Source organism: Hipposideros armiger, unplaced genomic scaffold (genome assembly GCF_001890085.2).
Source record: "Hipposideros armiger isolate ML-2016 unplaced genomic scaffold, ASM189008v1 scaffold_155, whole genome shotgun sequence".
Lineage (NCBI taxonomy): Eukaryota > Metazoa > Chordata > Mammalia > Chiroptera > Hipposideridae > Hipposideros > Hipposideros armiger.
The window spans coordinates 1,821,764-1,838,035 of record NW_017731505.1 but is presented as its reverse complement, the minus strand read 5'-3'; the positions used below and the strand labels follow the sequence as shown (position 1 = coordinate 1,838,035).

Genomic DNA, 16,272 nt, shown 5'->3' with positions numbered 1-16,272 from the left:
ACGGGCAGATGGGGCCGTCTAATGAGAGGTGATGCCTTCCTTTCCCAGCCACCCAACGTATCTTGGTGATGAAAGGGGATATAGTTTGAGTATACATGGCAAGCAGCTTGTGAAATCCACTTATGTGGAATAACCCCTTGGTCTGTGAGAAGAGTTGAAGTTGAAGTTTATACAGAGTTCACTATGGCAGGCATGGGACTAAGCTACTGCAAACAACTCTCCTGTTCCCGATCACAGTCTCAAGATGAGCGAAAGAAACCAGGAGATGACTAAGGAACATGTCTTTCTAGCAGCAGAGGTGTAAGGGTTGAGACGCTTCTAAAATTTCTTTGATAAACAGTATTGAGTATTACTAAAAATCAATAGTTACGTGTTATATTTTATACTTAGAGTCGATGGCCCTTTTAAATGTTTAAACTATCTCCTATCTATCATTTTATTTTCTTAGCAGAGATCAGTAAGGTGGTGGCCAAATTTGCCTAAGAACCCATAATCCAAGATTTGTCTTTTCACATGAGAGTCCACCAATTAATAACAAAACTATTTCATTCACTTCTCAGGACTCTCACTATAAGATGGGCAGTTCTGAGTTTTAAGACATTTTTATGTCACTCCAGTGCTTTATCTTTAAATCTATTGGGAACAAATTCAGGATCCCCCTTTGGGTATCTCTGACAAATAAGTCACGGTCCCCAATGTCTTTCATGTATTTATTTATACAAAATATTTACTCTGCCCAGTGATTCACTAGATGAAAAATGTTTAAAGCCAGGTAGTGGCCTCCCTGTCTATGTCTCGGAATTTAATGGATTTGCGGTTGGGTGGACAGGTTGCCAATGGACATGGGTTTGCCTCCATGAATGGATGGTTTCCTCAGGAGACCTGAAAACCCCAGGACCGTCCACAGCTAACCATATAAGCACCAGATGGACATGGAGAGTGAATCACTTTCTCACCCTTAGCTGGTCCCTCCAGGTCAGGGTGTAAGTTCGCTGGCAGTGTTCTGTGGGCAGGCCCGCGCTGCAGCCGGAGGCACAGAACTTGCTCTGTGGATGAACGGAAAACTCCGGCTCAATCACCAGATGTGGCCAGCCCAGCTCCTCGCTGAGCTGCCCCGTGAGAAACATCCTCGGAGATTTCGAACTTGCGTCGGCTTCATTCTTGGCTCAGTCGTTCGACTGATAAACCTCAGTCTGTTGGAACTCAAAGCACATACCCATCTCGGACTGGATTCATTGTACTGGGAAAGGAATCCACTGCCCCAGCAGCTCTGGATTTATGAGGGATTTTCACATTTATCATGCTCGGTTCTGCAAAGCATGCCTTACGCAGAATCCTAGGGACAAAGGCACCCCACGCCAAAGAGAAGCTGACGTGGATCCGAAGTCCCCACCAGGAGATGAAGGCAGCACCCTGGACATTGGAACTTGCCCAGGGCTTTGATGAAATTTCTCCTCACATTTTCAGCTCTTATTAATTCCCTTCTAATAGTCCTGACATATGAGTATGGAGGCATTTATGATGCGTGAAGACAGAACAATGCTGACTTTATTTTGTGTACAGTATGCCTGATAAAACATCTTCCAATTCGTATTTTGCTAGTTTTTAAAAGAAGTTGTGAATCACAGTAAAGGTGTTGGAAGAAAGAGGTGATGTTATAAATTCTCTCTTCATCTTGAATTGCCTTTCCATAGAAGGCACATTCATACTTCTTGGAATTTTTTATTATGGAATTCTCTATTCCACAATTGTTTTTCCTACAATTGGCTGAAAAGGCTTCCTTGAATGTAGTGTGAGTGAGTGTGTGTGTGTGTGTGTGTGTGTGTGTGTGTGAATGCTTCACAATTTCCAAGGAATGGAACAGAATGACATTTGAAGCCACCAGCTACCGCCAGGCAATAGGACTCATTGCTATCACAAAACTATATTGGTAAAGTGTGATTTCTTGTCTCTGAAAATTTCCTGAGAATTTCTCTGATTTTACAAATCCTAGTGAAAGGAAAACAGGAACTATAGTTCATCTTGTAATACTCCCTGGTTTGGAAGGAGGCCTTTTTAATGACAATCATTGAAAGATTAAAATAAATATTTCTTTGACAATTTAAATGTGATGCCTTTAAACTATGAGAAGGCCTAATGCTGCTCTATCATGAAGAAGGTGGACTTATTACTCGACAGGAGGAACATCCAACTCAACAGAACAATTACTTTCCAGTTCTGAAATTTTACCCTTTGAGACAACTATGGGTCTTCATCCATAGTCCTAACTGGCTGGTCGCTGGTTTTGCTATTTTTTTGAGGGGGGAGGGGGTGTAATTTCAGTAAAAACTTGGTGAAGGCTGCCAACAGAATTAAATACAATGAAATTTAAAATATATATAGCAATGGATTTGGTTCACCCATAGCAGCCTTCTCCCCAAACACAGTTACATTTGTTTTATTTTCATTTTGTTTCCAGAATACAGTAGGAAAAATGTTTTCCTTAGCCTTGTATACCATATAGGTATACCTGATTTTATGTAATTTATTAATAGTTAATATTTCCCAGAACATTAAAGCAGCTGAAAAATACTGAAAAAATTGAAAGGTAGACATATTAGAACTTACAACCTTATATGAAGTTTAAATGCTTTATTGATGCCCAAATCACATTTTATTATTATTTTAATTCAGGTTAACTTAATTAAAAATTATTTAAGACTGTCATGGGGTCCAGAGAAATTGTCAAAAAGAGAGAGCAATTCTCTCGGTTGAAAAGAAGACACACCAAGAAATACATTTTCAAAGCATTACTGATGACTTGCTTCCATTTAAGCCAGGCACACACATTTCACCTTTCACTTCAGGCTCTAGTATGGCTTGGCCTGGTACTAGTCTTCTCAACATGTTTTGATATTTTATTCATCATAGATTTTTGCCATTAACTTTGATTTTTAAAAATATTGCATTTCGATGACTGAGTTTTCTAGCACACCCTTAAATTTTGCACCTAGATGAGTGTCTCTCTCTCTCTTCATCCTGGTCCCAGCCCTGTTATGATACCTTTTTTCTGCTGCAAATGGCTGCATTCAATATACCTCGTCCTCTTTGATTTACCTTGCACGCTCATCCCCTATTTCCTTACATCCCTAAATCAAAGGAGAGGGTCTATTTTCAGAATCTTTGAAAAAAGGAGCATAAAATTCTAATAAATATACCAGACAAGCAATGAAAAAGCCCGGTCTTGCATTGTCAGTAATATAAATCTCCTGTACTCTCCCTTGGGCATTCTGTTTTGGTTAAAACCAAAAATGTAAGTAGACAAGCCCAAGAAAAAATAATGACTCCTCCTTTCACTCCCCCAATTCTGTTGTTGCATAAAGAAGAGAAAAACTCAAACCAAAGCAAAACATTAACTTCCCAAGTGTCACTAACTGTTTGATCTTTCAAGACAGAAGTTATAATAACTATGTTCTTGCTGGTGCTACACTCTTTTGAAAAGTTACTTTTCCACTCCAAAGAAAATCTTGTGCAGTTTCCATGTGGGGCACAGGAATCGAAAGCCTTTTTTAGGTATGTGAATTGACCGCAAGGAACACAAGCTGCATGAGAAAACCCGAACGGTCGGAAGAGAGTAAGGAGGGAGATGGTGCATTACTGTACTTCAGGTGGTCATGTGAGAAGCTAGCGCTGCTCTCCACTCTGTCGTCTTCCTGCAAATCCTTTCAGTTGTTGCCTTTTATACCCCAGCTCTCAGCCTTTCAGCTGAGTTTTCACCACACAACATCTTCCAAAGAAGAATTCTGTCCATTCCCATCGTGCCTCATCCCTCTCCCTCATTACCTGCTAACATGCAGTCGCGTCCAGTCCCTTCGGAAATCTACGTGACCTAGTGCGAGCAGGTCATGTTCCCACTGCAGTGCCTGTCCGCCCTCACTCCTCTCTCTGTTTCAGCCTGATGCCCGTGAGATCACGCCTGTGCAAGGGGGGCCTTGCCTTTCGACGCTGCCCACAGCCTAATGGGGAAGGGTCCTCTCTTGTGCCACATTGCCTTCACAGGCTGCTATCTCGTGGGTAGCAAGGTAGAATCTAGTGATGCCCAAGGCTTTGGTAAGTAGTTGCAAATGAAGAAAATGGCGACATTGGAAGCAACGTGAGAGGAATTGTTGACATTGATATAAAAAAAGGTACTATTCTCATAGCACAAGCACTCTATAAAGTTGGTGCTACTTTTCATTCTAGTTTGCAGATGAGGAAACTGAGAGAGAAAGAGATGAATTTATTTAGCTAACACCACACAGTTAATAGCAGCGGAACTGGAATTTGAACCCAGGCAATTTGGCTCTTGGCCCAAAGGTTGTGACCAGCATGTTATCCTACACAGGCGTGGGTTACTGGTAGATAATTGACACACCAGAGTAGCCAGCACCATGTGGCACTTGGGGTGCTGTAATTTGTCACCACTGTAATATATCCATATCGTAATCGATTGTCACTGTAATTAATTGCCACTGTTCCTTGATTTAAGTGCCAGCCCTAAACCTGCCACTTCAGGCTTCTGCCCACTGACCTGGCCGGCCTCTTTAGTGCAGCCCCAGCCAGAAAATATTATGTCCAGGCCCTGGTTCAAGGTCCCCAAACATCTGGGCCTGTTGATACCTCTCCCCAGTCTTCAAGTTCACTGCACATGCTTGCTCTTCTCAGAAGCCATCCCTGACTGCAGGCTCACGGCTCTTTCGCACCTCCAGACTCCCAGTGGATTTATGGTCTGGAGTATTGGTTCCCTTTCTTTGTCAACACAAAGACCCCTTTTGAATGTCAAAAATCGACCACCTCAAATCCCTGTGTGATAGTAAATATGTAATATCTACTCTTGTGGGTCTAAGCCGGAGGTTCTTGCCCCTGGCTGCTCAGTAGAATCACACGGGGGGTTTTGAGAAATCCCAATGTCCAGACTGTACCCCAGAACAAATGAATGAGAATCTCTAGGGGTGGCCCCCAGGCACAGTTGTTCTTTAAGCTCCCCAGGTGATCCACATTGGGCAGGGAGCCTGAGAACCTATAGCCCAGCATATACCTCTTCGCACTCTGCGACATACTTAGTAACATGCCTCCTAGTGTCTCTCCCCTTGTAGGACTCTGTCAACAAGCCTGCAAGCTCTGAAAGCCAAGAATCTGCCTTGATATTTGAGGCTTTCGCTCCTCCAAGTGTGGATCACGGACCAGCAGCATCACAGTATCACCTGGGAGCTTGCGAGAAATGCGGATTCTCAAACTCCTTCCCCAGACCCACTGGTTCTGAAAGAGCATTAACGAGCCCCATTGATGATCCATATACACAGTAAAGATTGAGAAGTGTTAAAGGCACAAAGAGATTGCCTCCAGCTCGAGAGGTAGGACTCTCACGCCTCAAAAGGCCATTACAAATAAATATCTATTTATTCCTTTATGTATTTTTCGTTCACGGCATCATTATCAACCTTCTGGGCCGCGTCTTGGCCTGTGCGTAGAGGAAAACCAAACACTCCCTTCTCCTCCTTACTGAGAAAGTCTTCTCCAAATGTTTCTGTTTGATAACTCTGGCCTCTGACATCCGCAGCACCCTATGAGCTCACCTCCCTTTCTTTGAAGCCCTGACGCTCACCTAAGATCTTGGTCTAGGATCAGCTTGCCCAGACCTTACGATTCTTATTCTCATACAGATAAGGCTAGGCAAAGGCTAGGCTACTAACTGCAGAGCTTGAGAGGGGCTTAGCATGTATACTTTTCCCTTTTCCTAAGAATAAAGAAAGAAAGGTTCACTTCTTGGCATTTACACAAAAAAGCGTACTTAAAAACCACATTAAAATTACTGTTATTAAGCAGTTTTCCAAATACAATGCTTATATATTTTTAAATGCCATATGAAAACAGAAATTTGGCAAGGCAAAATCAGTGGGTTTTTAGGTGTGTGTTTTCCAGCTTCCCCGCAGAGTACCCATGAAATGTTATAAATGCAGTTTAATGAGGGTTTCACAGATAGAAATGCCACTGTGTCTGCTTTCTTGCATCGGGATGGGAAACAAGTGAGTTGATTAGAATTGTGGTCATACCAGATATACTGTGAAGAAAAGCCATTTGTTAGTTTAAGTTAGGACTTACACCTTGATGACAGTTAAAAATCTAGGAAAAATTTAAGCGAGACTAATTCTCTGATATGAAAAGCAAGACCATGAAATGCCAGCTCATTTATATAATCATCTGAGTATATTTTTATTCATTGTGGCTCTTGGGGCTTGGATCCAGGCAGAATGTCTTACTTGAACCAGAATTTGGCCTGATAATGATTGGCACAGAGATGGAGTTTAAAAAATGCATTTGAAAGGATGATGCAATTAAAGATTCTTCCCTGCTCCACAGGAAATGGAGTGGAACTGAATTTCACAGTGCTTTTAATGCAATGACCCCGGAAAGCAGGAGGTCTGAACACCATGGAATTCCTCTCCACCAAACTTCTCTAAAGAACATCATATTTTTATGTCTGAAATGGTTTTAGATAAAAATAAACACATCAAATTCGGCATCAATATAAAGGAACAATTTGACATGTGTCACTGTTTCTAAGATATCATTGAATAAACCATACTATAATTTTATATATGATTAAGAAAGAAAAAAAATGCTATGAGTTAAATTAGGACATGCCATTGATTACAAGGTAATCTCAACTTCAGAGATGATAAAGCATGGTGGCGGGAATGTGTCTTAGAATTGTTGAAATTCAGCAGATTAAAAGCACAACATAAATGATACTTTCATGAGAGGACAACAACTTTTCTGTCACAAACTTAAGGTTTGGTGTCATGGTGGCAGCATCACTGGTTAATAATGTGATATTATTCCCTTAATCGGATTTGCCTAAAGCTCAGCATCTCCATACACTCTGCCTCTGTAGCGAATGATTGTGATTAATCCTAAATTCTGACTAGTGCAAAAATTTAGTGCTCCTTCCTTTGGAGGCAGAAATGGCAGCAAACCATAGCATCCAGCATGGCTTGCATTTTATTTACTCTTTGCAAAAATGGGTGCACGTGGAGACCAGCATATATTTTTTTGTAATTTTATTGGGGAACAGCCATGGTCATTGGACACACATTGCTTTCATGCTACAATGGCATAGTTGACTCTTTTTTTTTTTAGGAGGGCGCAGTTCACAGTGGCCCATGTGGGGATTGAACCAGCAACCTTGGTGTTATCAGCACCATGCTCCAACCAACTGAGCTAACCGGTCACCCCCAGCATGCATTTTTTTATCAAAAGGATGCTAACTATAAATGGAGGGAGAGTCAAGAGGGTACTCACTTCTAATTTCAAACGGGCCCGTAGGCCTCACCTGAGGCCTGTCTTGTGGTTTGGTAAGGCGTCATTCGCGCTGGTAAATTACAGGTGTCAGATGCATCCAGGCTCAGGCTTACGGGCCCGTAACTACAGTTATTAGGATTCTAGAAGTAGAATCACTGATGCACATCCTAGTCGGTCCTTTGAGCTTCTTGGCAGTGATTTAGTGCTTTTTTTTTTCTGGTAAACACAGTCCAAAGGACCTCAAGGGACTAGAACAAGCCAAGAATGAACCAGAAAAATCCTGTAAAGCAGTTTTAATTCGGTAAGTGGATTGGTAACACTTCAGTACTTTCTGGTTAGGTGGACTGATCAGATGTGCCAGAAAATTGCCAAAATTCCACTTCAAGTCACCCTGCATGGGATTATGGAAACCTTTCTAATTCCTTAGAAACCGAAATCGAAATCCCCAAGCGGATTGAGATGACGGGAAAAGTGGGATACTCACGAGGATTGGGAGGCCTTTCTTCTGAGTAAGTAGTCCACAACGTCAGGGTCGGTCTCCAGCAGGCTTACAAGCACTTCATTCTGGAGATCCGGGGAAACCTGGGGGGCCAAACGCCAGGACATGAGTAAAACCATTCCGCAAGGAGGCAAGCCATGGTCATTAGCAACTTTCTAAGCAGAAAATGGAGCCTTAAGAGTCACAAGAGAACAGAGTTGTTGGTTGGCTGAAACCAAACCTACACCAACCCCTACAGCCAGTTTAATTCTTAAGACAAACTAGACAATTATCACAATCCAAACTGTCACCCCTCTTATGACTGGAGATACAGACCAATCACTTGGATACCTCTGTTGCTCAAACCTGATTTTCTTGGTTTTGGAATAAGCAAAATATCATTGTTGAGAGGAATGATATTTATAAATTATTGTCCAAATGGGGACATTTTCTAAAGTTTATATTTATGGCAAGACAATAAGCATACATTATGACTGCCTTGGGCAGTTCTAGAACGTATTATCAGTTTATTGAAAGGACAGGTTCTTGAGCCAGACTGCTTGTGTTGGAGTCCCTAGTTCTACTTCCTGGTTGCAGGAACTTCGGCACTGTACATAACCTTTCTGTGTTTCCTTGCCTGGAAAATGGAAATAATAATAGTACGTACCACAAAGAGGTGCTGTGGTGATTAAATGACTTATTATATGTTGTGAACTTAGAACAGTACCCGGCAGATAATAAACACTCATTTAAGCCATGTTCCTCTAAGTCTAATCCACAGTGCATCAGAAGATGGCCTTACAATCCTAAATCACTCGTGTGGGAATGCTCTACAGGAAAAGGTTGAACTTGATTCCAATGGTTTTCTACTCTGTAGATGCTGGTAGCTCAACCAAAGGAAATTCAAACTGTTGAGAGACAATAGATTTTCACACACCATCTTGGGGATAAGACTCTTAAGAGCTGCAGGGGCAAGTCTCCTGAGAATAAGTGGTTGGTGGAATAATTTGCTTCCTGCCTCTTGTAGAACTCAATGTTTCTTGAGCTTTGAGAAGCTGGAGACAATTTTACTATGGGGAACAGGGATGAAGAAGCAACAAAACGCTTTCCTTCTCTCATAAACCTGTTCCTCCTACTTTATTCTGAATCTCCATTAATGGCATTGCCAATCCCTCCCCTCACAAACACAAAATCTGGGCTGCACCCAAGCTTCTCTGTGTCCTTTCCCCTCCCTGTTCAGAGCCAGGAGGTCTAGTTGACTTCATCTCCATGATGGCTGTTACTTCTTTCCTCTATCTTCCACTCAACGGCAATGATCGTAGTTTGAGCCCTTGTTGCCCCTTTGTAGTGGTCATCTGTTGGCCATTACCAGATTCCATTTCCCTCTTCGTATAACAGCTATACCCCAAGTTCCTTCTGGAGAACCAACTGTTACCCAACCCTTAGCTCAAGGGTGAAGTGTAACCTAGTCTAAGTCAATGGGCATTCCATTCCCAGAATACCATAGATGTCTGAGCAATGGGCATGTGACTCCATTAGAGACAATGAAAAGCCATGAAGATTTTCCTGAGACTTTTGTGACGGAGGATGAAGGGCCCATAGCCATAGGGGGCCTGAGGATTGTGTTGACGATTGAAGAAACAATACCAGTAATGGAAAGAAAGAAAAGGAGTCTCTTTTCTTTGAGTCCTAGGTGAAGCTCCGCTTGTGGACCCATTTGGATTTGGATTGTTCAGCTATATGAATCCCCAAATTCCTTAAGCTAGTTTGAGTTTTTAGTTAAAAAGAGAGATACATCCTTGGTAGGCCTTTGATGCCACAGCTTGCTAACTTGTGTACTATCTATGTCTTTCAACATGTACATCACATTTTTTATCTGCATGGTTGTCTGAATGCTCCGAGCAAGACGCTTGCTTGCTCAGAAACCTTCTTATCTCTAGAGCTGAAGCCCTCCACTTGCTTGCGCGCCTCAATCTGTATCCCCCTCTTCTTCCCCTGCAGCCACCCTCACACACCGTCTACTCCAGCACTACTGTGCTTCTCACTCTGGCCTTTCCCCGCCTCCTTCCTTTAATTCATTACATAAATATTTGGTGAATGCTTACTGAATGCCAGGCTCTGGACGCTGGGATTCAGCTACAAACCAAACAGACAAGAATCCTTGTCTCCTTGAAGGTGACAGTGAATATGGGAAGACTGCCATGAAACAAATAAACAAAGAAAACAGAGCATGGATCACATGGACCAAAACAAAGCAAAGAAAGGCGATGGGGGACACTGGGGCGGGGGATGCAACTTAAATAGGATAGTCAGGCCAGAGAAACTGACATTTTAGCAGCGAACTTCAGTTGATGAAGGAATTGCAGAAGATCATGCCAAGCAGAAGGAAGACAAACTCAGCAAGATCTTGAGTCAGAAGTAGCAAGGAGGCCAGTGAATTTGGAACAGAGAGGAAAGAGGTGAGCAGTGGGCGCCAAGGTAGCCAAGGCCAGAGGTTGCGGAGTCTTGTGGGTCACAATACGGACTTCTCCCCAAGTGGTGGGGAGCCACTGGAGGTTTCAAGAAGAAGAGTAACACGAATTGTCATCAGTTGATAGTAGATTGTGGGGAAGCAGGGGTGAAGCAGGAAGTGCAGATGGGGGCTGTTGATACATCTAGAACGGAGATGCTGAACCAGGATGGACAGCTGATGAGAAAGATTTGGATCTGGGAGATAGTGAAGATAGAGATGCTAGCATTAGCCATTTGTGGATGGAGAGGGAGGAGAGGGGGGTGGAGGAGGTGAGGGAGGGAGAAGAAAGAGTGACTTCAACGTTTGGGGCCTAGGTACCTGGAGGGATGGGGTTCCTGTTGACTGGTATAGAGAAGCTGCAAGGGGAGGCGGCTGGGGTCAAGACTAGGAGTGTGGCTTTGATACGATAAGGGTGAGAGGCCTGTGATACATACAAATGGAGGAGAAATCTACTAGGCAATTGGGAATAAGGATGTGGGGTCCAGAAGGGAGGCTTGGGCTGGACACGGAAATTTGGGAGACGCACATAGATCTGTGACGGAACGCAATAGTCTGGGAATTAGAATGAAAGAAGAGGAGGGGCAAGACTTTTAGGTCAAGGCTAAGGGATTCTAGTCTCTTACTTTATTGAAGAAGTTAAACAAATAGAAGGACTGATAATGTTTACTGTAAATTTTTCAAATAACATGACCAAACAGATATGCAGTATTATATCAATTTTTCAAAAAGCAATACCTAAAGGGTGAACATGAGAAGAGAGAGCACTCACTTTTACAAAAATGAACAGCAAAGCAAAAAATAATATAGATCAAAAATGTATATCCTGAACTCTTTTGAAAAGAAAATTCCACGTGCAAATTCAAAGAAACACGTTTAACTGAAAATTTTCTATCCTTAGACACATAATAAAAATTTTTGCTCCACGCACCAATCCATTCCCACCAAAGAATAAACAACTAGAGTGTGTATGGCATCATAATATTCATTCTTGGAGAGTATATGGCATGTCTAGTGAGAAATTATTAACTCAGATACGTTATTGCAATAGGTTACAGGAAGTATCATTATTTAAAAAATAATTTTCCATAACATTTTGTTAAACTATTTTGCGATTCAGAGTTTTGACTCATTCAACTAGGCTTGATTCCCAACGAGTGATAATTACTGAGGTTTATTGTATGTAGCATACCTGACTTTTACTTGGTATCAAATGCAAATAGAAAGGGTCAGTGCTATAAATCTATGTATAGCTTCTTTTTAAAAGACGCGTGATACCATTTTTGCTTGGAGACACTATTTACAAATAAGTAAAAAGATAGTTTAAAAAGTGTGGATCCATGTACCGAAGTAAGAGTAGATAATATTTTCCTGTGATTATGTAGGACTGACTACAGTGTACCTAATCCATTATTTTAATTAATTTATATGTAATCTTGTTACAAAATGATATAAAGCAGCTTTAAAATTCATATGATAAAACCACATTTTAAAAAATAAAAGAATGGTTCAGAAAATTGGGGCCACTGGGAAAACGAGGGTAGAGAATTTGAAATGATACCTGGACCCGGCTTAATATTCATAGAACAGCATCCACTGAGGTTTTCCCAATACTGCCTCTAATCTTTCTCCATATTTGCACATTTCATTTCCTCTTAGTTAGTAAACATTTCAAACTAATGGCTCAGTTCAGTTGGGTGAGCATTCATTTTCTATTAATTCAGCTACTTAATAGCAAAACCAAAGTCAAGGGAATGAATTGATAGGAAATATCCTGGCTGACCATTCCCATCCGCATTCTTTTTCGGGAATTAGGATGCTGTTGAAACAGCATCTGACTAAGAGTTGATAACCCCTGAGGTCCAGCTTTGGCTCTGCTGCTCTAATTAATGTAACCGTGGACACATCAGCTGTCTTCTTTAGGATCTGTTCCTGCATCTGAAAATCCAGGCATAGCCTCTCTGTCCCATTTGCCTTTACGGAGGCGTTATCAGGATCAAAAGGGCTACCAGATTTGATGGTACCTTGCCAACTGCCAAGAGGCTTAGAATGAAAGGTTTTATTAGAAAGGGACAAAACAATTAATAAACTAAATACCTGAAAGAAAAAAAATAAATGCAGAGAACATGGAGATGGTCAATATATGTTCTGTGGTTTGTTTTCTTGACTGACAGTCATCCGTCTCTGCCTCTTAGCCTACATGTTCGCAGAGAAACATCACTCTCTTCTCTTTTGCTTAATACTCTGGTGAGCAACTAAGTTATGGGATTTCCTGTTGATATGTCTCTGTGCATGACCTCCCCTTGAATTTCTAGAGTTAACAGTTTATGACCTCTCAGCCCCTCAACTGCAATGGTCTTGAAGCCAGGCTCTGTGTAGCTTCTCCCTTCTGGTTCCTTCTCTTCCATCAGACCTCAAATCTTTGGGTTGGGCACATTGGGAGGTAAATTTCCTGAGGGCAAGGGATTATCTGCCTTGTCTACCTGGAAATGATACAGGCTCCTAAGGTTGGAGTGCTCTGTCAGCTAGCTTCCTTTGCAGCTGGGGCAAGATCACATGTGCCAATCCTGGCCAACATACCCAAAAGGGGGTTTGGTAGGAGCTTCTGGGGAAGGTTCTCTTCCATATTGCAAAGAGGTGCAGCAGAGGAAATCTCTCTCTTCATCACTGGATGTGATGATGTCTACCAGAGATGATAGAAATGACTGCAGCATGGTGCAGCTGAAGATGGCAGAACAGAGAGAGCAAAAGTGTGAGTGAGCTGCTAAAACTGTCCCCTGAGGCCACTTCTTATGCGAGATAATATATCCTAATGCTTGCAGCCACCTGCAACCTCCCTGCAATCGAATGCTTCCTAAGTATCGTTCTTTTCCCTCATTGCCTCCCCACTCTTTCTCTCCTGAAGTTCCTACCTGCACACCCATGACCCTTCTTTACCCACTTACTCACTCAATCAGTAATATGCTCTTCCAGAACACGAGCTAGGGTGGTGCTTTCTACCCAATGGATGCTCAACAAATGTTGTTTGAATGACTACAAATAATAATATTAAATTAACTCACGGGCACACTGGTTCTGTCATAATACTTTTGTCTAGATGCTTCTCTCCACTTACAAGTAGTAGTAATGTCATGCTCTAGCAAAATCTCCTTGCTATTAATTTCTAGAGATGGAAAAAAATTTCCTTTCCCAGCTGAGGATCATCAGAAATTTTCTATCAGGTTCTTAAGCTATTGTTCCCATCATACAAAAACTCTAAAAATGAAAAGTATGACTCCATGGCCAAACAAGTTTTTCTTTTTCCGTCTGTGATTCTGTATATAGCAAAGTGAAAACTCAGGAGTAGGATCATGAAAAACACATTACTTTTTTAATCAACCAATTCCGCCCGTTTGAGTTAAAGAAACAAAACCCAGCCCAACGGGCTACTTTACGTACCAATTACTGTTTCACATCAAAGTCTTGACTAAGTTTTACTCAACTATTGAGTAACTTTAGATATTTTCAAAGGGTACCATTTATGGTTGTGTTTATCTGGAGAGTCCACTCCTTAGATTTTCATGTGTTCCTTCAAAGCTTAATGCTATTTCAAAAATCAAAAGAACTTTGGACTCTCCTGCCTCAGAGAAAAAAATGTAAACACTGCACATATGAAGGAATAAAACTGTCACAATTAAAATCCACCCCATCAAATTAAAACTGAATCCTTGAATGATTGCCTAGGGTACAACCGCTATGATGTCTTTTATTCCATAAACCACAGGGAGGGAAAAATGGTTTGAGTTTTCTCCACTTACTAAGTCACTGTAACAAACCATTAAGGGCATCTCTGAGAGCAAGTCCCAGGAAGCAGCCCTGCCGCACTTGCCACTGGGTGTCCCATGCCAATCTGCCACTTTGTGCTGGATCAAGAAGGATGCTTTGGCATTTCAAACGCTAATGCTCCCTGGGAAAAGTAAATATCACTGGAAGTCATGATGACGTTTTTTGAGTTAACAAATACACTGAGAGAAGTCGCTTTGGCCGTTTATGGGAGCAAAAGCTCAAGATGTGCAGGCCCAGCCTAAAGCCTTGTGTGTGGTTTCCTCTTACGTAAGGGCGTCTGGGTGCAGTTGTGGGGGGGTGTGTCAGAATTTGTTATATTTATCAATTTTTTTCTCAAGTGCCCGATAGACGCCAGGCAGCGTTTTTGGCAATTGGGGCACATTAATGAACAAATACAATCGAGGAGCCCAGGACTGATGGAGCTATGTTGAAGGATGACTCAAGAAAGGAAGCTGAAGAATACTGAGCAGTCTTTCCTCCATGGCAACAGGTTAAATGAAGTGGAAAAAGCTCAGGTGTCCTACGTTTCTGCTCCCCTCCACCTTGTGTGTGTTGGTGCACTTGGTCACTGCCACCAGGGACAAGGGTGAGCGGGGACACATACTGGCCCTTGCAGCCATCTGCTAGCCATTGCAGGCAGATGGGTGTCATGACCAGTCCAGAGGGATTAATACCCTTAAATGTCTCCTTTGCTCCCCATTTTCAAGCTGGCTCAAGTATTCTCTTTCTTCCCTTGCAAATGGACTCCACAGCTGAGACGCCACATTGAAACACCTGCCTTCCACGTGGGGAGGCATTATGCTGTAGAAATCATTCACTTACTTGCTGCATCACACGGGCAAACCATCTAGGCTTACTCCTCATGAAATGGTGGTGAAATTTAGATACGCTGATGGTGTGCATAATGACAAGCCAACCCCCCTGGTACATAAACAGTGGTTATTTTAAAAGCAGTGGATGCATAAAACAGGAAATGGAAATCCTATTTCATTATCTGGATATGTTGGTGGGGGCAGTGTCTTGTTTGACAACCTGGAGTGACTGCCTCACTCCTTTGACTTGGCATGCTAACAAGGTTTTAAGAAACTGCAATTTGTGTTGGGGAATGAAGGGAACACAAAGCAAAGCTTGGCTTCCGAGCCTGGAATCCTCATCTTAGCCTCTGACCTTTGTTCCCAGTAGTTCTCATTTGAAATTTCCCACGTGCGCTGTGCTGGTCCCCAGCTCAGGCTGACGAGTCAGTGGGGTGGGAACGTGCTGGCGTTCCCACGTCTCCACTGCACTCCTGACTTTTCATTAGCCCACAGGGGTGGTGCCTTCTCTTGTTTCCTTCTTTCCAAAAAAGAAGCCCTTGTAGGAATCGTATGGTATCAGCCCTTAGAATGAGCTGACAGTTTTCTCCACTCTGTTCTGGAGCGCTTATACATTCCAATGCAATGATTAGCGCAATATCAGTTTCAGAAGCAACGACTTTCACAACAATTAATGTGTTAATGATTCAGTCAGTGAGTGCTTTCTGCCTTACAATGATACCAGTGACCATTTCCAGATATGCACGACCCTTTTGTATTTCCATGTTCCCACAGAGGGTCATTTTGTTATCCAGTTTTAAATTGTTGTTGATATCAGAAATGGAGGGTCATGACTTAAAGGTAAGGGGATCTAAGGAGTATGGGTACTAAACCAAAGGCAAACAAACAGCAAAAATATTTTTTTCCAGCAATATATTGTTGCAGTATTTATTCAAGAATTACTGAGCACCCATTTTCTGCAAAGTGCTTTCTGAATGTCAGTGAACAAAGCAAATGAAAATTCCTGCTTTCCTAAAGTTTGCATTCTTTAGGTTTTAATAAGCATAATATTGGGTTGTTGGGAAAGTCATGAGGTATTTTTCTATGTTTTTCAATGCAAAAATGCATCATGACTTTCCCGATGACCCAATAGATAAGTAAATTATATAGTGAGTTAAAAGGTGATAAAGCTATGGAAAAAAAGAAAAAGCAGAGCAATGAAAGGGACTAGGAGTATATATGTTGGCGCAGGTCACATTTATACAGAGTGCTCAGGGTGGGCTTTGTGGCAAAGGTACCACCCAAAAGTGCTTTGACGGGACAGCCATTGGATCAATTTAATGTAATAA

The 16,272-nt window shown here is 42.0% G+C and overlaps 1 protein-coding gene across 4 annotated transcripts in view; it reads right to left on the bottom strand.

The window, feature by feature from the left end:
• The window catches only part of ARHGAP6 (Rho GTPase activating protein 6), a 491,641-nt gene that overhangs the window by 11,712 nt on the left and 463,657 nt on the right, over positions 1–16,272 (bottom strand). For all 4 annotated transcript variants that reach the window (XM_019651219.1, XM_019651220.1, XM_019651222.1 and 1 more), the window contains exon 10: positions 7,805–7,902. In XM_019651219.1, the coding sequence (XP_019506764.1) occupies positions 7,805–7,902 (98 nt within the window). The remainder of the gene's footprint in view (positions 1–7,804; positions 7,903–16,272) is intronic.